At 41.4% G+C, this 23,227-nt stretch overlaps 2 protein-coding genes across 3 annotated transcripts in view; one reads left to right on the top strand and one right to left on the bottom strand.

Annotated features, from left to right (window-relative positions):
• Nucleotides 1-14,565, bottom strand: part of CFAP221 (cilia and flagella associated protein 221) — a 43,636-nt gene extending 29,071 nt beyond the window's left edge. For both annotated transcript variants that reach the window (XM_067549921.1, XM_067549922.1), the window contains exons 1-7: nt 14,456-14,565; nt 8,264-8,448; nt 6,688-6,788; nt 5,210-5,296; nt 5,002-5,097; nt 4,141-4,241; nt 464-567 (exon numbers count right to left, since the gene is read on the bottom strand). In XM_067549921.1, coding sequence (XP_067406022.1) covers nt 464-567; nt 4,141-4,241; nt 5,002-5,097; nt 5,210-5,296; nt 6,688-6,788; nt 8,264-8,402 — 628 coding nt within the window. In that variant the 5' untranslated portion in view covers nt 8,403-8,448; nt 14,456-14,565. The remainder of the gene's footprint in view (nt 1-463; nt 568-4,140; nt 4,242-5,001; nt 5,098-5,209; nt 5,297-6,687; nt 6,789-8,263; nt 8,449-14,455) is intronic.
• Nucleotides 14,566-21,294: 6,729 nt separating this feature from the next.
• Nucleotides 21,295-23,227, top strand: part of SCTR (secretin receptor) — a 28,570-nt gene continuing 26,637 nt past the window's right edge. The window contains exon 1 of the mRNA XM_067549920.1: nt 21,295-21,339. Within this exon, the coding sequence (XP_067406021.1) occupies nt 21,295-21,339 (45 nt within the window). The remainder of the gene's footprint in view (nt 21,340-23,227) is intronic.

Raw genomic sequence — 23,227 nt, 5'->3', positions numbered from 1 at the left:
CTCTGCATCATCAATAATATCAAAAGCCATGTGCAGAGTTGTGCCCATAGTCTTCATTAGTGGCTAGATTTCTTGAGCAGGAGGAGCTAATTACATGTTGGAATTAACTGTGTTACATCAAAACAGAGGCTGTAACCTCTTCTGAAAAACTGCTTTAGAAAAATCTTCCAGATCCTATCCATGTCCACATCACCCAAAGAGAATTGAAGACTTATGCGACAAAGAAAGACACTATGGCTGCATCATAGTTCAACCTTCAATTGAAGTTACCCGTTCGTTTTTCTGTACACATATACGGAGCTATGTTTCAGTTGCATAGTTTGGGTTTAACTGCAAACTTTTTGAGACAGGGATTGTATCTTCTAATGTTCATTTCTGTACAGCAGTGAGCACACGGTCATAAATAATATCACTCAACAATCAATCACTTGGATGTTTAGAGCTTTAAACAGATGTGGCCTACCTGATGTTGGCTGAATGGTAAAGGCTTTGTGAGGCTGAATGTAATCAATATGGAACTCAAAATCTATTGGACAGCTGCACTGCAAAGGGATCACATACTCCTTGCTGCAAATGAAGAAAGGAAGAATCATGAAAGAAAAATGAGTAATAACTATAATCAATGACCACAGCCTCACATCTGCAAAACAATATTTTCTCCATCTAGAGCACGCATTCCAAGATATAGGCGTCATGGAGATGAGTTACCTAATTTTAAAAACGTAGTAGTTTTCCATAGCTACACAACAACTAAGTCATTTTGGAAGACATTCAGATTAGAAAATGAGAGTAAAATCTTGTCTTAATTGCTGTGTTGTGCTCCATCTCCTATCCTTAGTTTCTCCTATACATACACTTAAACTAATCACATTAAACATTAATCACACTAATCACATGATATCACATATGTGTTTTACAAACTGTACCATTTAGTAAACATTAACATTGAAATTTAGAGCCACATTGGCTATACAAACAGAAATCAGCCCTAAGCCACAGCCCATCAGGGGGAAAGAACAAACCACACATGACATACGTTAGGTATGTTGCACAATGGTTTATTGGAAGGCAGTCATATACTGTGGTGATGATTATGGTATGAGAGTATAAAAGTATAACAGGACAGAATCAGTGAATACTTTTCTCCTATCTACTCTTGCCCCTCGGCTGGAATAGCAGCTGTAATCAGTAATGGGAATCAGGTAGTGTTGTTACATATTTTGTACTGCTGCAAATATGACCTGTCTCTAACTAAGGACCTGTTGGAAATGAATTTCTGAAAACAAACTCAGAGCTGCCACAATATGTTGGCTGCAGTTCACTACAACAGAACAGGTCACTTGTTTAAATACAGGCTAAAAAAGGAAAACCATGTTAAAGAGTCCACATGTCAGACAAGATGTCTCATTTCTCTCCATGGAAAAAGCATGGCTTAGTTCTGAACTAAACCATGCTTTATTTGTTGTATCGCTTGGAGAACAAGTGTTCCTGTTGGTAAGTAGCATCCCCAATCCCATTGTTTTGGACAACTGATAACAACGGGATAGCTCTAAGACACTTAGTGTTGGTTTGGTTTTTTATTCATTTGAGTTTTTAAAGGGACACTGAGAAGTTAAAAAGCAGAGATGAACAAAATTCCATTCCTCTACAAATAATACCTTGGAGCTAACATAAATATTAAAGTTTAATTTCCTTTTCAATATTTACAATGTTTTTCTGCTTCCCTCAGCTTGGACACTGAAAATAGACTAAACAATTTTTCTGTAGCTTCACCTTCGCTTCTTCCTTTTTATGCCCCAAAACAAAATGATGCAAGTTGAAAATACTGAGGGGAGTGTTTACTTTTAAAATGCTGTTTCCACTGGAATTTTTAAAAAAATTAATACACACATTTCTATTAGTCTTAGGTTTTGTTGAAGCTTATTTTTTACCTAATCTAAATTTGGTTTAACTGTGTTTCTTTAAAATCCCTAACAACTAAAATAACTAAAGTAAATTTGTTGTTCAGCTCTCATTCACATAAGTAAGTAATGCAGTCACTTAAGACCTAATTCTGCACCTACTGCAGTCATTGGGAGCTCTCCCACTGACTTAAAGGGTTGCCAGATTATCTTCTTAGAGACCAGGCCTGCAAAGCAGTGAGCGCCTAAACATAACACAGGATTGGGCCTTGGAGCAATAATATCTAGTGTGTTAGGGCCTGATTTTCATTTCCACTTTGGCAGTGTAAAGAGGGCTTCATACAAATAAGAAATCAGTCCCCACACTTTCCAAAGTTGTGTCTGCTTTTCTGTGCATCTATTTTCATGTGCCCAAACTGGGACAATGATTTGGTGAAACACTGGATATCATCCTGGAAATCTAGAAACATATTTTACACAAGATTACTCTGCTTTTTATAACTATTTGGCTGATGATATATCCCTCTGATTATTAAGGAATGTACTTTATATACAGGGCTCCTTTGGAAAGCATACTTCTAAAGGTTAGGGAAATAAAGAATAATGGTGAGTGTCTTTTCTTTGTGATTTTCAATTCTAGCCTGTGTCTTAACTGTGAACTGCTCTGGGAGTTAAAAGAGAGGGGAGCACTTTGCCATAAACATCTGATCATTATAGTGTATTGTAACCAAGGCAATTACATTGTCATGAGGCTCTAGGGATAACACAGCCAAGATGTCACCAGAGTACTGAGCTGGAAATAACTCCACGTAGCTCACTGCAGCCCAAATGGCCTATTTGGTTCCCCATCATCAAAGGTCTGCTGCCTTTTGGGTTCTACAGCCCAGATCCTCAAAAGGTATTTAGGTTCTTAACTCTCACTGAAATCAATGGGCATAGGTGCCTACATACCTTTGAGGATCTGGGCCTATATGCCAATGCAGAATGGTGGGTGGCAGGATACGGAAGTCTGATCCAAAGACCACCGAGGTCAATCTTTTCACTGACTTCAAAGGGCTTTGGATCACGCATGTGGTCCCTAAGCCTATCTCCGTATCCTGTACATTATTTGGGATCTCAAATAGCTTTTACCTTTAAAATAATCACTACAAATTGTATATTTTCTGCCCGGCCTGCTCCATTCTTCTTCATAGGCAGGAGAGCAACATATTAAAGAATTCTGTTCCTGGAGGTTTTCTGAAAGCATCAGGATTCTTGTGTATTTCAGCACTGTGTTTGCTTATAAGAATGGAGCAAATAAGCAAAGCTGAGTCACATCATGACATGCATGTGTAGGTGACCTGAGATCAGAGACAGATTCAGGGTTTATGGTGAGTGGATCGCCCAGTTGTGGAGCTGGGATTTCATTTATGTGGGTTTGATTGTTTGGAGGAGTTATTAGATTATTCAGAATCAGAAGGATAAGTGAACAACAAGACCTCTGGTGCCGAGTTTAGCCATTTGCTACCATCAATGTACATCTGTCATTATCTGAACTCTAACAATTTCACACCTTCACTTCCAGAACCTTTACATAAAAAATGATGCTCTACTTGTTTAGGTCTCATGAACACAAGGAAGTTGTATCCCTTTAACTAGACCAGTGCAAAGTGATATAAACCTCCCAGTGGAAATGCAGCTATACGTATAAAAGTGTTTATACTGGAATAGCATACTCCTGTATGAGACGATATGCTGGTATATGACACTTTTATACTGGTATAATTAGGTGTTATATGGGTATAACTACTGCAGTAAAAAAAAAACAAAAAACACACCCATAACCAAAACAGTTCTACTGGCACAAAAACAGTATGTAGACCAGACCTTACGCTGAATTTCTAGATCCTCAAAATAGATCTTAGGTCAAGCATAGACTTATGTTGGCTCTCTGCGTATGTGGAATTTCACTTGTAAAGAGAAATCAAAGCTAGATCAAAAGAGAATCAGTGCCAATTGATAGCAGTTGAGGTTCTGGCCGTATGTTTCTACAGATGTTTAGTTTATGCAGAGTTCAGTCTTCTATGAACATACTCTTGAAAACAGTCCTGTGTAGTGGTTTTACAATCTATATGGTAGGTGACATAATTAAAGTGTCAGAGGTCTTACGCTTAGATAATAGATTAACAAAAAATAGATTATATATATTTTAAGTTTTGGAGGACCTAGAAAGATGTTGACAATTGTTACCTTAACTCACCTCTGTCCAAGTGAAACATCTGATAAGCTTATGTATGATGGAAATTCTAAAACATTCATAGCAGGGTAGCCATGGATAGGAACAAGCAAAGTGTCATCTCCCTGGAAGAAATGGGGGAAAATACTAATTTAATAGAATGAATTAATGTTATGTATAGAAAGGGGGCTAATTTAGAATCACACTTTAGGAATCAGTTGCCTATCCAGTGACCCCAGAACATTTTTGATCAGTAATTAGCAGTTAGGAGGCATTTGAAACCCCTCCTCTAGCATTCTATAGACTGAGGCTGTAGAAACTGTGCTCCTTTCTAAGTACCCCTCAGCTTCTCTCTGCCTTTAGAATCTATATTTGGAGCTCCCCCATGTCTGCTCAGCTAACACATTACCGACTGTGAGATCTGCATCGGATACAGTCTGACTTATGAGAAAGAAGGGATTATTGAATAAGGCTGAGGGCTCGCAGCTTTAGTAAATTTTTTGTGGACCTTGGATTTCTGAGGTCTTCAGAAGCCAAATTAATCTAAGGTCAAAATTTTTGGGTGCTTAAATTTGGGCACTTGTACCCATATTTAGCAGTCTATATCAAAGTGTCCAAATAGTCAGTGTTCTTTTGTGGATTTGTGCCAAGCCCTTGACAATATTTCAATGTATTTTTGCTCTGAATTTTATTTTGATTGACAACAAGCCAAAAAGTCAGGTGATCTGCATTGGGCATAATGAAAGAGAGATCAATGAGGCACCATAGAGGACTGTGAAGTATTATGAATGTTTGTTACAAATATCTATACTTTATTATTTCCTGTAAAGTATTTTTACTACATTACACCCAAAACTATAGACTTTTATCTGAGATACTTCTTACCTGACAGTGAATTCGGATACAGTCATAGTAATATCGCCACTCATCCGGACAAAAATCAACTGTAACTGCAAATGACAAGCCAGGGACAAGCCGATGCTATAAAATGACACAGAACATAAATTAGAAGGTACTTTAATGCTGTTTGTGTGCAATGTTACCAAGTGCAAAATCAAATATGAACAATCTGATGGTTATTTTTGATACTTACTGTTTTGTTATATTTGATCTGAAAGTACTTTGTCTGGGGTGGCAAAATGTGAAGATTTATTACATCACCAGAAATATTTACCAGATTCTGTAGAACAAAAAATAAAAAAAGTTATTTTTATGAGAACATTTGGTAATATTGTAAAGCTGCATTTTTGTGAGACCGTACTTTACAAAGAAAGTCTGTTAAACATTGAAATAAAAGATAGAATGTTGACAGAGAAAATGCTGAAAGTTATTATTTATAAGAATTTGAATTACCATCGTGACTTGGATCCTTTGTCATGGACCAGGAGCCCAATGTGCTAGGCACTGTACAAACACAGAACAAAAAGACAGTGCTGCTCCAGAGAGCTCATAGTCTTGTTCAGAATTTCAAAATGCAATACAACCAGCAGCTGATATAAAAAAGAAAATGGTTTATGTCTTGTATGTAGAATCTCTCAATCATAAAGGACCAAATCCTAATACCTTCTGCATGATGAGTTGTACCTTATTTCACAAGTAATTCCATTGAAATCAGTGGGGCTACTTGCAAAGTAAGTTGCTACCTTTCAAATGAGAATCTGGCCCACAGTTTTTGCCCCTTAAATATAAAAGGATTAGAAAATGAAATGACTAGTTTATATACTTTTTATAGAGGCCTTTCAAACAAAAGGAAATTAAATGATTTTATTTCCTGGCGGTTTCTGGAGGTTTTATTTAGATCACAACACTTTGAACAGTGATGGCTCTGCCAGCAAAGATGAAGGGCTGCTGCCCCTTGCCCCACTTGTAACAATGAAAAAACAAAACCTCAGAATAAGTTATATTAGCCTCCTTCCCAATTCTAAGCAACATTAGCAGCTGTTGTTATAACAGAATAGCTTTCCCAAAAGAAGGATGCATACAGAGGTAGCTGCTTAGGTCCTCAAAACTGGATGGAGCACATATGCACCTTTCAGGGCATCAGGAGTTCGCTGAACAACCTTGGCAGCCACAGTATTATTTGCTTCATAGGACCCAACTCAGATTGGGGCTCTGTTGTGGTGCACACTTCACAAACACAAAATCTGAGACATCAAAGAACTTACAGTCTAAATACACAAAACACACAACGGGTGGCAGCGGAAACAAGAGAGATGAAATGACTTGCCCAAGGTCACTCAGAAGGTAAGTGGTAGAAAGCAGGTACTGAACCCAGGTCTTCTGACTCCCAGTCCAGCCCTCCACATATATGAGATCACTTTCCTCTGGAAGAGGATTGAGGGCATGTTCAAAGTTTCCTTTGATTAATGAGCACATGTGCAGCCAAATGCAATCACAGCGACCTGGGAAAATTTTGGGATGGATCCACCATTGGCTTTATGGCAAAGTGTCCTGTTAGAGGACTCCAAAGAGCAGTAGGTCATGCTGGCCAGGTGGGCGGAAGATTGTTGAGCATTATGCACAGGATTATCCCTTTACAGTGTATTAGCTATTCCCTGTTTCAAGACTTACCAGGATCTGCTGGTGATGTTTTTCTATTTCATACCCTCCATAATGCAATACGGCAGGCTTAGCCTGTATGACCTTGTTTCTCAGGAGTTTTGCATAAATCTCTGCAATGAAAGATAAGCAAACCTGAGAGAAGGAGACTGGGCCACTGTGACACTCTGTACCTCAGAGTAGCTTCTTGGAACCCCCATATTCACCCCAGTGATATGATTATAATATGCTCTGTACAAAGTATGCCTTGTGAGGTATCATTTTAAAAGTCTTGATCTGTTGAACAGTAATATCCTGTTGGATTGTACTTGCTATCATTGTATGTGTTACTGAAACATGTTGTCAGATTGGGAACACCCACAACTAGTCCTTCAGTTACAACAAAGGAGTAGCCATCACCACCCAGACCAGGCTGATGGCCCATTAAAGGGAATCCACTCTCCCAAGGGCCAGAGATTTCTCAGAGGGAGCTCATATACAATGGAGACTGCTTGACAAAAGATCTTTCCAGCAAGCTGGAAGAACATATAAAAGAGGGGAAGTGACATCATCACGTGGCCTCTCTCCCCTCCCAACTCAACACTAGGAGAAATGTCTGGAGGACAAAGACTCTGAATGGGGTAAAGGGAAAAGAGGAAAATGGAAAAGAGTTCCAGCCCGGGTATTGAGGAACTATACCATCTGTCAGGGTGAGACACTGCTTGATTCAAATCCTGTTTAGTTTATAGAACTTGGACTACAGATTTATTGGGAAATCTCAGCTCACTTTACAAAAGCTAGTGTGTGTCCTCTCCACGTTGAGGGATGGGTGAACTGGGTACTGAACTTACTCTGGCCAAGCTCCTGACCAGTACAAGACAGTACAGTTCTGGGGTGCCAGGCTGAGGAACTGGGGGGAACTGGCTGGAGCTTCCCTATTGATGGTTCATGAGTGATTGGGAGAATATTTATGTAACTCAGTTGGGTGTGTCCTGCCTGTGGAAGTCTGTGTAAGTGCAGTATTTGCCAGAGATTGTGGCTTGACACACCATCACAGTATGAGAGGGATACCCCAGATTGGTGGGACAGAGGGCTCAGTGGTCCCACAATCCAGGTTGCATCCTGGGGATGCCATCACAGCCACCTAAATATCATTATTGTTAATTATACTTATTTAGCATTTGTATGTAACACCATAAGCATGCACATGAGAGACAACAAAGATACAGGGCTGGGTCCTCTTATCCTGCTGAGCTGTGCTTGGTGCAGGACCAAGGAGGGGAGTTAAAGTACCTTTACGCCAGCTCTGCAGATCCACAATCCAGAGGCCAGCCTGACCCCAACACAATATTAAATTGCATCTGGCTGCTGATGGCTCTGAGGGCCATTCCAAAAGCTTGGGAACAGCCGAGCACAGCGGACTACAGGCTCGCCCCTTTTCCCTGGCCATACCCTCTACATCTGGGCCAGGAGGGAGGTAGAGCTGCTATGTCACAGAATGGGACTTCAAAGAGAACAGGACGAGGTATCTGAAAAGTAAATGATGAACATTTGATGGCCCTTTGGTTTGCTTCTGACCTGGAGGGTGGTCAGACGGCAGACTACTTACTCGACTCCAGCAGGTGATTGGGGACACCATTTCTCTTTTTAGGCTCCTCCACTAGGCTCTCCAAAAGAATGGTGGGTACTTCCTTAAATGATTTTTCTGCATTGCCGAATTCTAAATGGGCTGACTGAACTATCTCCATGTTGGCAAGGAAATGTAGTCCCAGAAGTACCAAGATATGTCATTACCTGTGATCAAGCACAAAATCTTAATCTTAATATACAATACCATGCTGACTGATAATGTCTCTTTGCCTCCACCATCTATCTGTATCTGTCTGTTGTCTTCTGTCTTATACTCAGATTGCAAGCTCTTTGGGACATGAACTGTCTTTTTTCCTCTGTGTTTGTTCCGCACCTAGTGCAGTAGAGTCCTGGTCTATGGCTGGGGCTCCTAGGCACCATGATAATACAAATAATTAATAGTAATAATAACAGAATAAGTAAACAATGCATAAACTCAAGACACTTTAGTACAAAAGCCAGGCCTCTGGTCAGCTTAATGTGACTTAGCAAATTAATTACAAAATGAAAGATGATAGAATCAGTTATTGATCAAACCGGAGTGAAAAGGGAACCAAATGAAATCCTTCCCTCATACCCAAGTAATGGGGTCTCATCTGCCCCTGATCGGTGGAGATAACACCCAGCTAAACACCTAACATACATAAATATGATAATTTATATAAGTAAAATGTCTCAGTCCAGTCTGACCCTGAATGTTACAGAAATGTGCTACAGAGGATTGTGTGTAGGAGAGAGTACCCTTGATGCTCAGGGCCCAGATTTCCAATTTTTCCAAATGATGGGAGAAATTCTGCAATTCTTACTCATGTTGAGTAATGTTTACTCACATGAGCAGTTCCCCACAATGAGATTCAGGCAGCAGCTGATCCCTCGGGTAAACGCATCCTATATTATTTATGGCTTTAGATGTTTAAAATAACACCTTGAAATGCACTCACACATACTGGCAGGCAGTGCAGTTCCACATCACTGACTCCCATGTACAAAGGCTCTGCAGAAGTCATGACACCACTTTTGGTAACAGCTTCAATCTGCAAGTGTTTTCAAAGGGAGTCTCAAATAAAGCTCATTATTGCAGTAACCCAGGAGAGAACTTCAAAGAGCATTGGTGAGCCTGGCAGTCAAGCCCAGAAAGGATCAAAACTAAAGAAACAGAACAATCCACTTCTGACTACTGCTAACACCTGAACTTCCAGGTGCTGCTCACAGTTAAAAATGACCCCCACACCATGCAGCTTACCTCCCCTAGGGCTGACTCCATCAATAGAGAGAAGCTCTAAGGAACAGATTTGATTATTTAGTCATTTCCCTCATCTCACCCGTAATACCTTTGAATTACTGGGCTGAATCTTGAACAGCAGTGTCACATCCAGTCGGGACACTGAGACAATAACAGCCTGAGCCAAAGGGAGGGATAGAGCAGGCAGGAATTATGCAAACATGCCCATAAGGCTCTGCCAGTGGACTTCAGCCCTGACCTACAAAAACTCAGTAAACGTTATAGCCTGCTCTTGCAGAAAACAACTGCTTGGGGTAGGGTTAGTGATAGAGAGGTGGCTGCAAGACTGGCACTTGAGACATCCTGACAGGTTGCCAACAAGCTGGCATGATGCGCCATGGGCAGAACGTTACTGCCCCTCTCAACAGGAGCAACACGTGCTCCCCAAAATCTGCTGGATACCTGCTGCTGATAGCAGAGCGTGGGCTAGGCATCTGAAGACCTTTTCCACCAGACCACACTCCCATGGAGAACATGGTGTGCTCCTTAAGAGATAGATTCATAAATACCAAGGACAGAAAGGACCTATAGTCATCATTATCATCTAGTCTGACCTTCTGTATAACACAGACCACAGAACTTCCCCAGAATAATTCCTAGAGCAGATCTTTTAGACGAACGTTCAACCTTGATTGAAAAATGGTCAGTGATGGAGAATCCACCACAACCCCAGGTAAATTGTTCCAATGGTCAATTACTTTCACTGTTAAAAATTTACACCTTATTTCCAGTCTGAATTTGTCTAACTTCAACTTCCAGCCATTGGATCATGTTCACCACTGATAAGATGGAAAAAACCTCCCTGCTTCCCCTCAACCATACATGCTTTAGTATCTCCTTGACCTAATGGAAATATTCTGCCTGGATGCTAGTGATGAGACCTTCTGTTCCCCTCAGCATCCTTCAACAGAAGCAAGGGAAGAAAAGGCCTTTTTGATAGATTTATTGTCCAAACTGGTGTCTGATGAATATTTGGGCTTGAGGTGTTAACTTGCAGCTTTCTCTTTAATTGTTAAATGCTAATATGTCAGATTATCAAAGCGATATTTAAATCCTTTGTTTAAATACTGTTTGGATGTGTTATTTATTTAACAAAGATAAACATATAATCCAGCAAGCCAAGGAGATTATGGATCCTGTTTAAGTAAGCAGAGTTATCAGAACAAAAATGTATCTAGACAAATGCCCAAAATATTGCGCAATAAGGAAACCAGACATAATGCACATGGAAGTATGTTCATAAAAATAGTATGGGCCTCTTTGTTCCCCATTTCCTGCACCTGCTGGAGGTGGGCAGAGGCGAACAAAGCTTTGGCACAAGCATGTACGGAAAAAGCCACTATGCCAGATGGTTCTCTCTCTCAAGTAGCCCCCTTTTCCACAAATGTTCTTCGTGGCCTGGGGAGAATGGCTGTGGCCAGGGACAGTGAGTGGAGCCACATTAAGTAGCATGCATGAGACCCAGGGTTAAAAACAATCACATGCTTGATGCAACATTAACTCCTGCATGTGTTATCACTACCTACTCAGTGTGGGGCTCTGTCCTCCTCTAGCGAGAGCTGGCCCACATGCAGAGGTTGATGAACCTGTTACAGGCTTAGCTAACAGAGCTGGCTCTTTTAACTCAGACAGTGGAAACTCAGGCTTTTAGATCCAGAAGTCCCACATCAATCCCCACTGCGGACAACCCATCCAGGAGCACAGCATTACACATGCTCTACAATTCCTATACTCTCACAGGGCCTACTGGCTACAGTGGTTGAGGAAGAACTCCAGGGAGGAGCACTATAGAAAAGACCCTCCACACAGGTTGCCTGGATCTGCTGATCTGGGGATTAGAGACTCACAGATCCCTGGTACCTTGTTTTGTGGTCTTATGTCCTGTACTTTGTTTGTCTGGCCTTCTTAAGGGCGGGGACTGTGCTTTTTTTCCTAAGCATGTAAAGTGCCATGTTGATATCTGGCCCTGTGTAATGTTTATTAATAAATGAGCATGCCTCAGCTTTATAGGTTAGCTTTTCTGGATTCAATACTTTACATAAATCTGGATGAGAAAACATCAGTATTGTGCAGGGCAAAGCTAATTTTATACTGGTCCGATCAAAATGTACACCACAACATCCTCAAACAATTATAAATACCAGGCTACTTTCCCTCCGTTTGTATTACTGAACTATTAACTTTATACTTTGAAATTTAACTATAATATAAAATCACCATCATCATCCTCTTCGCTACTGTCTCTCATTAGGTGTAGAAGATTTGAAAAACAGGTGTCAGAATTACATTAGTAAAGTATTCTTCCATACAGGTTCATATCAGTAATTGACAACAACAGCAAACCCACCATCCCCCTTCTACATTACATACACTCCATATTATTCCCGCCCAGTATATCTGGGTCTGTCTTTACAACCCTGATCCTACGCTTGCTACTGAGCAGGACTGTCAATGGGACTACTCTGTGCAATAAACATTATGGGTGAAATCCTGGCCTTATTGAAGACAATGGCAAAACTCACATTGACTGAAATAAGGCCAGGATTTCACTCTATATCTATTAATATATGAGCCATTAGATCTTCTTGTGTTTTGTAGAGCACCACTCACACTTAACAAATAATAATTTAAATACATAAGAATACAATTAAATGCAGTGCACTGAGCATGGGATTTTCAAAAGCACCTAAATGAATTAGGAGCAGGGATCCTAGTTTTCCATGATAAAAACCCCCAAATTCCTCAATAAAAAACCTTGAAATCCAGGTTTTTCTACAATTAAAATTAAATGTTGAAATTTAGTTTCCCTAGCCAAAATATACAGAAGAACCCCTTTTATCTAAGCTTGAATTATCCCGCTTTCTGTATTAACTGAACCACCAGCAATGGCGTATTAATGTATGGGCCCATGGGGTCTGTGCTCAGGGTCCTTGGCCAATCTGGACACCCCCCACAGGAGCACCAAAACCTGTGTAGAAGTGGCAGGGGGCCCACCAGCACCGAAGCTGTGGTCCTGCCCCCTGCTTCTCCTCTTCCCGAGACCCTGCCCCCTGGCCAGGCCGGAAGCCAGAGCTCAGCCGTGGTAAGAGCTGCCCAGGGAGTCTGGACCGCTGTGGGGAGCCCTGGAACTAACACCTGCTCTGGGTATGGGGCCCAAGAGCAGCCCCCAGCCTGTGTCGCCAGGCCCCAGGGCACGCCGCCCAGGGCATGCCGAGCATCCAGAGCTCCCCACAGCAGCCCAGGCTCCCTGGACAGCTCTTACCATGGCCCCTGGCCCGGCTCTGGCCTAGCCAGGGGGTGGGGCCTCAGCTCAGGGGGAAGAGGAGCAGGCGGAAGGGCCCCATGACGAGCAGGGGCTAAGGCCCACCTCAGCCCCCCGCTGGAAAGATGCTGGTGCCACTAGCAGGGGCTGCGTTTTGTGGCGGGGAAGCTGATTGCCTTCTCAGCTCCCTCACTGCGAAGCGCAGTCCCTGCCGCAGGCTACTATACCCCTATTAAAAAGTAGGGGAAGTAGGGCCACTCTGGTCCCCCCGTTCCAGTGCCCGTGGGCCCCCAGCATGTGGGGGGCCCAAATGTTGTTTGTACCCGGGGCCCCAATAAATTTTAATCCGCCTCTGACCACCAGCCACCCAGGGCTAACAGCAGCTGGGCATGGGCGGTTGGTCCCAGGCAGGCGGAGATTGGGCAATCAGCCCTGAGCGCGCCTGGGGCTAACCGCCTGAGCCCTGCTGCTCTCAGCCCCGGGCGGCTGGTGGTTCGGTTAATACGGAGAGCCAGATAATGGGAGGCTTGGATAAAGGGGGTTCTGCGGTATGTTCACCTACCTAAATTTAAAGCGCATTCAAAAATCAACCACAAGAGGGGGAGGTTGCATGCACTGAATAAGTGACGCACTTCCAGTAAAATTTAGTTAATAGTTAACATGTTTTTATTTTTTCACATAATGTAAAAACTAAAGATTCTCTCTAAAAACGCAAAATCCATGTTTTTCCGTGGCAAACAGATTTCTAGGAGGCCTGGTTAGGAGCAATGGGACTTGTGCTCCAAAGTCAGTGAGGCACTTTTGAAAATTCCACTCATATAGGGAAAGAGGCTGCTACTGATTTCACTCCCAAGTCTCTTGATTCCTTAGTGTCACAGTCTTCCAATTATGAGTGTTTTGCATATTTTTTCAGTTGCTTTAAATAATTCTTCATTTTTTTTATTTTATGAAGCTAAAACCTTCATTATTTTATTCACTATCATAAAAAAAAAAAGTTAAAAGTACCCTGTCTTGAGACTTACTGCCTCTATTATTAGCATTGGGCTGTGTCTCACACCATGTGAGAATCTGAATGGAGAAGATTTAAAATAATTCAGAGTTAGATTGTAAAGGCCAAAATTTCAGTGTAATTAATCGTGCCCTTGACACACATCCTTGTGCACGCACAAAACCCACACAAATGTATTTGGAAATCAAGGCCCTGATCTTGCAACCTGCTCTGTACAAGCGGAGACCACCCGGGGGGTGCTGTTTGCAGGCTCAGGGCCACAGTAACTAGGATTAAAATCAGTGGGAATTGGGCACCTAAATACCTTTGAGGATCTAGGCCTGAGGTGCTTACATACCTGATTGGCATGCATGCACTCAGGTTTTTGCATGTCAGATACACGATCACCTGACTGGCACCTGTAAATAGGGCCACTTGAAGTGCCACACATGGAACACATGCACATGTCGTAAAAAATCCTGCCTCCCGCAGCCAGCCTCCCTTAAAATGAGCCCCCCAGGATGGGAGGGCGGCCTGAGATGTAGGGTAGCGTGTCTGTTTGCACTGAGGTGCTGTGGGGGTCCTGAATTCTGCACCAGCACCCGGGCACTCACAACAGGTCAGGCTGCCAGCCACTCACCTGCGCTCAGCCTGCAGACAACTGCTGCATCTGCACCTACCGCCTGTGAAGGCCACTTCCAAGAGCCTTGCCCACTGCCATGAGCGAGAGGGGAGCAGGGCAGCCCAGCCACCCTATGCAGAGCAGAGCAGAGCAGGGCAACCAGCAACTCCCCAGCCCAGCTCCTCTCCCCTGGTTGCTAGGCTAACATCAACTCCGTTCCAAGAGACAAAGCCTGCAGTGGGCTGTACCATGTTCACTTCTTGCACAGGGGGGAGAAGCTGCAAAGTTGGGGGGGAGGGGCAGAAATTAAAGAAAAACACCAGGATTTTTTCCCACCATTTCTAATTTTCACATTTTTAGCCTGCAAATCTCATGTCAGTGGTTTGTGAAAGGGTTTTGGGGGAGTGAGGTTAGTCTTAGGCGGTACCACCTGTTAGTTAGAAAGGGGTAGGCTGGGAACGTGTAGAGCAGGGAAGCAGGGTCTTAGCTGGAGGATGAAGTCTCAGTGGCTGGTGGGTGTGGGGGATACTTTAACTGTTACTTATCTATGGTGTCACTGGAACAACAGCAAAGCAAAGTATTTGTTCATCCCTATCACTTTGAACTTGTCAGTGCCCCTTTAAGGCATTTGCAATTAAATCCTTAAAGACAGTTAGCAAGTGCCTTTATCTTTTTGGATTGCAAAAGGGTGGGTTTTAATTATAGGCTTTACCGTTCAGTTTTTACTCCTTACTCCTCACTCATGCAAAAATCACTAATGGGCCTAGGGATTGCAAGATTCTGTGTTTTTATTCCCTAATAATGTATGTTCTTGGGCAAGGAGATCTTCATAATTACAATTAATTATTAACTATTATTCCATATAATTGCTTGCAATTGAATAACGTCACATGCAAAAGATAACCAAACAAAGTGTTATATGAGTTGAATATATACAAAGATTATACCTGTCCCATTTAAACCCTGTTAGTTCACTCTCTGTATTTAGTTTCACATTCTTGCACATGGTTCACTGCTATAAAAGGTCATCTAACAGTTACTGTAGTTTGTCATAAAAGCAAAACATTTTAGTTGCAGCCATGAATGCTTACATTTAAGGGATGGCATGATTTTTTTAAAATCCCTATAAAGAAATCAAATAGTTCTGCAGATATTAACTTGGTAAGGGCTTTAATATTATTGAAATCCAATTTGGAGACACTTGATCCTTGCAGATATAATTGAATTACATGGAAGTTTATTCTGTAATAGTAATAACTTCAGATAATAAAATCAATGAATACTGTCAATTTTTATATTAACAACTAAAAAAACCTATAGCTGAAACATTTTGTAACTCGATTGCTTGACAAATTACATGTGTAGTTTTGTGCTGCCTGTTTATCTCATTCTAGACACTAATAAGAAAGGGCCTAATCCTGCAAACCCTTATTCAGGTTAATAATCTCATTGATTTTAATTAGGCTATTTGCAATGGGAGAAATTGATCTCTCTGCATAGGTCAATTCAAAGCATCCATTCTACTTAAGTGCCACCAATACCCTATTTTGAAGTCTTAAGCAATGCATAGACACTGTGTAACTACACAGGGATCAGTTTGATTCAGTGGAATGTCTTGTGTTAGTGAGAGGTTTCCAGGATTGAGCCCCAGTGTATTTTTCATTGTTTATACTATTTGACTATTATTTGGGTGACAGTAGGATCCAAAGGACTCATCCAGGATCAGGGTCCCCTTTTGCTAGATGCCATATAACAGTTGTTGTCTACCGCTGTTTGAACTTCAATCAGCTCGGGTAAAGGAAATTTCACTTTTGTTGCTAGTTAGCTTCCATTCAGTTCAATATTGCACGTTCTCCTGCATTAGCAGGGTGCTGTAATATTTGGGTTGCAAATGCTGCAGGGAAATTTAAAAAACCAAACCAAACCATTTCTCTTGAAAGCATAAATGAATAAATATTTTCCTTGATTAAAACCTAGTAAAAGGGCCTTTTTTGTTTTTTGGTAGCAAATCTACATTTTGGGTCTTCATGGTCTTAAAATGTCCCCGTAAGCCAGTGTTTCTCAACCGTGAGCCTTGGGGGAGAGAGGACTGTGATGCACTCAAGATTTGATTACAATGGAAAACAAAGAAAATCTCTCTCCCCTACTCTTGCCCATCTTTAATCTTCAAGGTCAAGTATTTTCTGTTAACCTCTCAAAACACAAACACAAATTATTTAGGCTTATCATTGTTATCATTGATATATTTTTTTACTTCTGCTTTTATAAAATATGGGTTGTGGATTTTTTTTTAAACCACAAATAAGGGGTCACCAACCTGAAAAGTTGAGGAACATGGCTTTAAATTTATAAGAGACCTATCTTCCTGATAACCTACTCCTATGTTGCTGAAGATATTATTGTATCTTTAAAAGGTATATTTAGTAGCGGGCCTCAAAACCTGGCACTTGCTTTGAAGTCAGTGAAATTTCCATGCACAAGGGATTTGCAGGTTGAACACCAGACTATGTTAATTTACTTTCTCCGTTTTGGTGATCTCTAAAACATAATTATTAACAAAGCATTTTGTGGCAGTCCCACTTGTTTCCCATTTTGTATATATTTTTCCTGGCTCTGAGCACACATCTGGAACAAATCAAATTACTGTCTATGCCATTGTTTGCACAATGTCTTGAAGACACCTTATTTGGAGGAAGTGATTGCTTCTAACCCCCTTTTTTATTTCCATATACTCTAGAAATAAAATAATTCTGTTCTATTAAGTATAATGAAACCATAAAAATGGAAGGTAGCAGTGTAATCCTCAAATCAAAACACATGTGATCCAGAGGTATTAAACCATTTTTAAAAATTAGCTCATAAAATTCAGCTCTTGATATCTTCATTCCTTTTGTTTAGTACAATATAATTGCAAGTAATTAAAAATGGAGTACATCCATATGCCTTACTTTTATATAGAAGTACTTACTTTCTGTAGCATGTTAGAGAAAAAATTCTGTGTGATCCTTCTTACTTTTATGTTATCTCTACTGTAACAAATGCAGGGTTCCTAGGACTTCATGGTTGTCACCATTTTCATGTAAACTGAAGAGAATCTCCATTAGCTGTTATTTGTATATGGCCTATGAGACACAATTGAGACGTTCTGATTCTATCCAGTGAAGGGCAGTGGAATACATATGTACTGTACTAACCAGCACATTACATTATTCCGTGTGAATCAGAAAAAATACATTGATAACAATTAGTTTAAAAGTTTGCCCAAGATGTTTTTCTCTGAAGAGAATTTTATGTTTGAAATGCAAGGGCAGAATTTTGCAGGTAACACCTGTAGGCACAGAAATACAGTTTTTTCTAAAGCCCACAGAGACATTTAGATATTGATTTTTAATAAACAGATCAATTTGGCGCAACATACTACCGGTGGAAGAAAAATGTGTAGGTTTGGGAGCTCTTCTACTGGAATGATCTGTCACAAATTGATATTACATGAAGGTCAGAAGAGGCAATCAAATCACTCTAATCAGTGGAGGTGACATTCCTTTTTTGGTTAGAAGGATGTGAGGAAGAGAAAGGATGGTCTAGGGGCTAAGGCACTATCCTAAGACAGCTGGTTTCAAGTACATGCTCTACCACATCCTTCCTGTGTGACCTTGGGCAAGTCACTTAGCCTCCCTGTGCCTCAGTTCCCCATCCCAAAATGGGGATAACTGTACTTCCTTACCTCACAGTGAAAGATTGTAAGATGCTCAGACATTACATTAAAGGGGGTCATATAAACACCTAAGATAGCCAGAATTTCTTCCAAACCTCAAATTGTAGACTTTATCCAATAGCTCAGTTTCCTCTCCCAGATGCCAATGACTTTGTCTCTGATCTAGGCACAGAATCATCTGACTTTAGCAAATATTTGATCACTTCAAATATCAGGGCAGTAAAGTGCAGAGTTGGTGCCTGTTGCTTTTCCAGATTCTGCACTCACATTCACCAGCTAACAGCTTTTCAAGCAGAGAGGATGAGCTTCAGTCCATGGTGCCCTCACTGTAGCTGGCTGAAGTTCTTTGATCTTGCAGAATGACTCTGTTGAAGACAGACAGACAGAGAGAGAGAGAGAGATGGGACTACAAGAAGGAGAAGAACTGTCATCTTCAGAAATCTTTGCTCTCTCTGTGGCACTATTTTTGGTTTGAAAGAGACATCTTCAGTTCCAGGGTTCAATCCCAAAGGGCTCAGACTGACCTTGTTTTGGCACACAGGAGATTTGTACAGTGCTGTCTTCATTTACCTGGGAAGAACACTTCAGGCAATTTTTAAAAGGAGCAGATTAGGAAAAGAAAACACATCATAGCAAAGAGGGTATTACAATGGTTTAGTCCCATGATGGCTCTCAAAGACATCATGCATATATCTCTCCATCTATCTATTGATCTATCTATCTGCATAGTCATATTTAGGGATAATAAATATAATAAAATATAATAAAAGACCTGCAGCGGCCCGGATCAGGTGACTCAGGCTTGCAGACCTCGGGGCTATAGAATTGCAGTGTAGATGTTCAGGCACAGGCTGGAGCCTGGGCTCTCAGACTCCAGTCCCAGAGCTCAGGCTTCAGCTTAAGCCCAAATGTCTACAATGCAGTTTTATAGCCTGCAACCCAAGCCCCATGAGCCCAAGTCAGCTGACCTGCGGCTATGCTGCAGGTCTTTTATTGCAATGTAGACGTACCCTGGGGGTCCAAACTATAATCAGGTTCCATACACATCTCCCTCCCTAGCGCTGCAAAACCCTGGATCTGAACGTACTGTGCATTTCGAAAAGTGCTGTGTACGTTTTCTTTGGAATGATGGCACTCAGTGAAAAAGCTAGGCTGAATGAGAGGATCAATAGCCAGAATGATGAAATTTGCTGACAGGGCCAAATTAAAGAAAGTCCTAATGAAGACAAACAAAAAAGTCCATTTAAAAATTGAGTGTAAAACTATCTATGTAGGTATTTATGCTATGCGCATCACTCTAGTATCTGATCACCTTACTCAAAGTATTGGTCTGAATCTACAGAGCCTTTCATCATGTGAGCAATGTTCACACAGAGTTCAATGGTATTGGAACTATAAGTAAGGGTTTGACAGATGAAGGTTTATATTGGTGATTCTGGCCTGTGATTCTTTAAATCCATATTCCAGACTTCAGGTTAAAAAGATGTATTGCATGGCTGTCAAGTCCTAAAGGAGGCAAATTAATCCTGGATTTAAATATGGTGAGGATTACAACTCATAGGAAGGAGGACAACTAGAGAAATTTTAATAGAAGTACTGAAAAAACTGAAATGTGTTATTAGCAAGCACTTGCGACTGAAGTTAGTTGGAGCTTAATGTGTAAAGAATCTAAAAATGTGAGTAATATAGTTCAAAGTGCACTCTTGTTTAGCTTGCTTATAGAGCCATAATACAAAGTTCATTTAACAACATACTATATCTGGAGCATCGCACGATGAAACTAATGCAGCTTTTGTATTTCACTGACTACACTAATAATGGGCCATATTCTCAGCTCCGGTGTTGATCTGGATCTGGGCTTTTTGACTGTTCAGCCCCATATGACCCTCTCTTTTCAATATAACTGGGGGTCCTGGTGCTACGGGAAAGGGTGAATTGGGAAGAGTGCTTCAAGACACTTCTGTTGTTTCATTGCACTGACGCGTTTCTGCTGTTCTTTGAGGCTTGCAAATACTCGTTGCACAAGTGTGGTTCGCTGGATGTGTGATTGCTACTCACGACTTCGAATAGACACAGCAGCTCGAGATTTTTGAACACTTGGGTTTGGCGAGCCTGTAGCCCACAGTCCCCTTTAAAAATGGTTTGCTTCGGAAGCAAACGCCACTAAATTGAAAAGTTTTCTGCTGCCAGAGAAACAGGATTGCTGAGAGAACTAGGAACACTACAGGGAGCATGAGAGGGGTCGATAAACCTACACTTCATCGAGAGGCACAGCAGATGTATGTAAGTGATGGTGACCTGAAATCTGTTGTCCATTACAAAAAATAGAACAGTTCTCTTGGAGGTTTTATGAGCTCCAATGGCTGAGGAAGTCCAGGGAATATTTAGATTCCTCCCTGTAGAGGGTGTGAATGACAGATCATATTCCACTCCCACCCCTGAAACTTGTCGTCGCCTTTAAATGTATTTTAATGTGCATTGCTGCCTGCAGCCCTACCTGCTTGGTAGGTGACAGTGGTTGGTTTCTCTATAGAAACTCTATCACTCTACTGATTTCTCCTTGCACTTGCCCCATCTGCATGCTCCGGAAACACATGTTCACAGAAGAGGAGGTTCGGGCAGCCTGAATCACATTCTGCAAGCCCCGTCTCCCAGAAGGGCACTTATTTCTGGGCAGTGTACATCTCCGAGCCCCACGGTGATAACTGTTTTCCCTTTACAGATTAGCTGTGCCATTGTGAAACTTGCATCTCACACAGGAGCCCTGCTTGTTCCCTTATCAATGGGAACATGAGGAATGATCATTCCTTGCTGACATGCAGCGATAACAGTGAATAATAGCAGAGAGGGGAAGAGGATGGTATTAGGAACATGCTCAACAGAGGTGCTTGTTATTCTTGGGACAGCATACTGCTGCAGAGAAGGAGAGTTTGGGGGGCTGCTGTCACTTCTGATGCTTCTGTCACTTCAAGGGTTCAGCAGTAGGAGAGGAGCATTGGCTCAGGATGATAAAAGCTCATTCCAGCCAGGAGACCAGGAGGAAGATGAACTAAGTGAAAGAAACTGACGGGATTGAGAAAGTCACAGTGGAGAGCACAAGTCTCCCGTGCAAAGGGATGAAGGAAACAGACAGCAACTGAACATGTGGAGTATCCTGGTGATTCTTTGCTGGTTTTCAACTCTAATGGTAAGTTTTTTGTAGCTGTTTATTTTATATCTCCTGGAATCACATGTGGCATAAATAAATACACACGTGTTGCATGGGGCAGAATATTCTAATGGAGAGAACACCAGACGGGGAGGTAGGAGTCCTGGTTCTATTCCTGGCTGTGCTGCTTGACTCACTGTGTGACCCTGGCAAGATATGTCGGTGTTCTGTGCCTCATTTTCCCCATCTCACAATGGGGAGGCTAATACTTACTCACTTTTATAGTGCATCTGAAGATCTGTGGGTGAAAGAGTAATTTTATACAAGGCAATCGTATATAAAGAGCCAAATGAACTTGGCTGGAGCTATGCTGATTTGCATCTGCTGAGAATCAGGGCCTTAATCTTAAAGGGAAACACACATAAAAAAAATGTATTCAATACTACAACCTCTGACTTGTTTAAAATTGAAAGACTGTAATATTCTGACATGCTTTACAAAATATATTTTGGTTTCCTAGCGTAAGATTCCTAAAGATATTGGGTTTTTACCCCATTATTCACCCTCCAGTACCCCTGTGTCTCACCATCAACTAATTACAAAGGATAGCTAAACTGGGGCACAATCACACCAAACTGGTCAGTTTACACCAGTTTTTGAAACGAGTGTAAAATCAATACTTGAATACACCCAGCGTGGGTGAGTGAAGTAGGTATCGGGCCAAATTCCCTGCTGGTGCAGATGAGCACAGTTTTATCACAGTCAATGCAACAGATTATTTACACCAGCCAGGAATTTGGCCCATAGTGGCTGGATAATAGGTTAAACTGCATCTAGGTATTCTGCTTCCATGATGAATACAGGTTGCTGACTTTTTCGCCTTTCAATCAGCTTCCACAGTAAAAATAGTGAACATAATTTTCATGTAGAGCCAGTTTCTCGTTATTTTTGTTTTCTGGTTCTTAGGTTCTAGCAAAAGGGTTCTCTAGATTTTTGTTTTAGTTAGGACTCCAAAAGCACCCGCTTTCTTCTGTGATTCCAACTGCTCCCTTCTACCTCTCTAACCATTTTGTGCCTCGTATCCAAGAACCCTTTGCTCTCTTTCATTCCCCCTCAAATACAAAAACCAAAACCTCAAGTGTCATACAACATAATAACATGCCGATCTTTTTAACTTCAATGTGCTGTATAACGCCAGCGCTGCTATTTACATTCCTTATGTATAGAACTGAGAGTTTCACAGGTTTAAAAATGTATGAAAAAGGATAGTTGATTGTTATTGAAAATGTCATGAATTGCAGAGTTCTGTAAATTCAGCACACCTAATTATTGTAGCTGGTTATATCTGGAACATTTTCTATATAACTAGAGCAACTAACATTTTTTGGGGAAATTAAAACTTAGAATGTGTAGAAAATTTTGGGACCCCCCTCCCTAGCCCCAAACAGGAACAGCGTACACACAAGGAAGGAGTCATTGTTTAAATCAAGGCAGTTAGGAGAGCAACAGAGACATTCTGGAATCAAATGTTGATTTTCCTCAGTAAACACTAGCTGGTTTGCTGCACACTGCACTAAGTGTTTTTTAAACATGAAAAGCGGCAATGTACAAGGAATTGAAAACTGAATGGGCTCAAAGTCACTGGGGTAGAAGGAATGCGGGATCCGGCTGTTTCCTTGGAACTTGTGTATTGTAGACCCTAGACAAATGAATTGTATGGATCTCTGGTCACTGCACTAATGGTGCTCAGGACATTGCAGAAAGTCTTCAGCGCATGGCAGAACTGGACCCACAATGGGCCCGTATTCTTCATTCCTTGCATACTCCAGGTTCCACTGACATAAAAGAATGAAGGATCAAGCCCAGTATGAGCCTCTTTTTAGTTGGAAACAAAGTTTCTAACTCAGAAGTTAATTATCTGATTGAA

The sequence above is a fragment of the Emydura macquarii genome, unplaced genomic scaffold, assembly GCF_026122565.2.
Source record: "Emydura macquarii macquarii isolate MOO-44397 ecotype Brisbane River unplaced genomic scaffold, CSIRO-AGI_Emac_v2 contig_1253, whole genome shotgun sequence".
Taxonomy (NCBI): Eukaryota; Metazoa; Chordata; order Testudines; family Chelidae; genus Emydura; species Emydura macquarii.
This window is presented reverse-complemented; position numbering and strand designations above follow the sequence as displayed.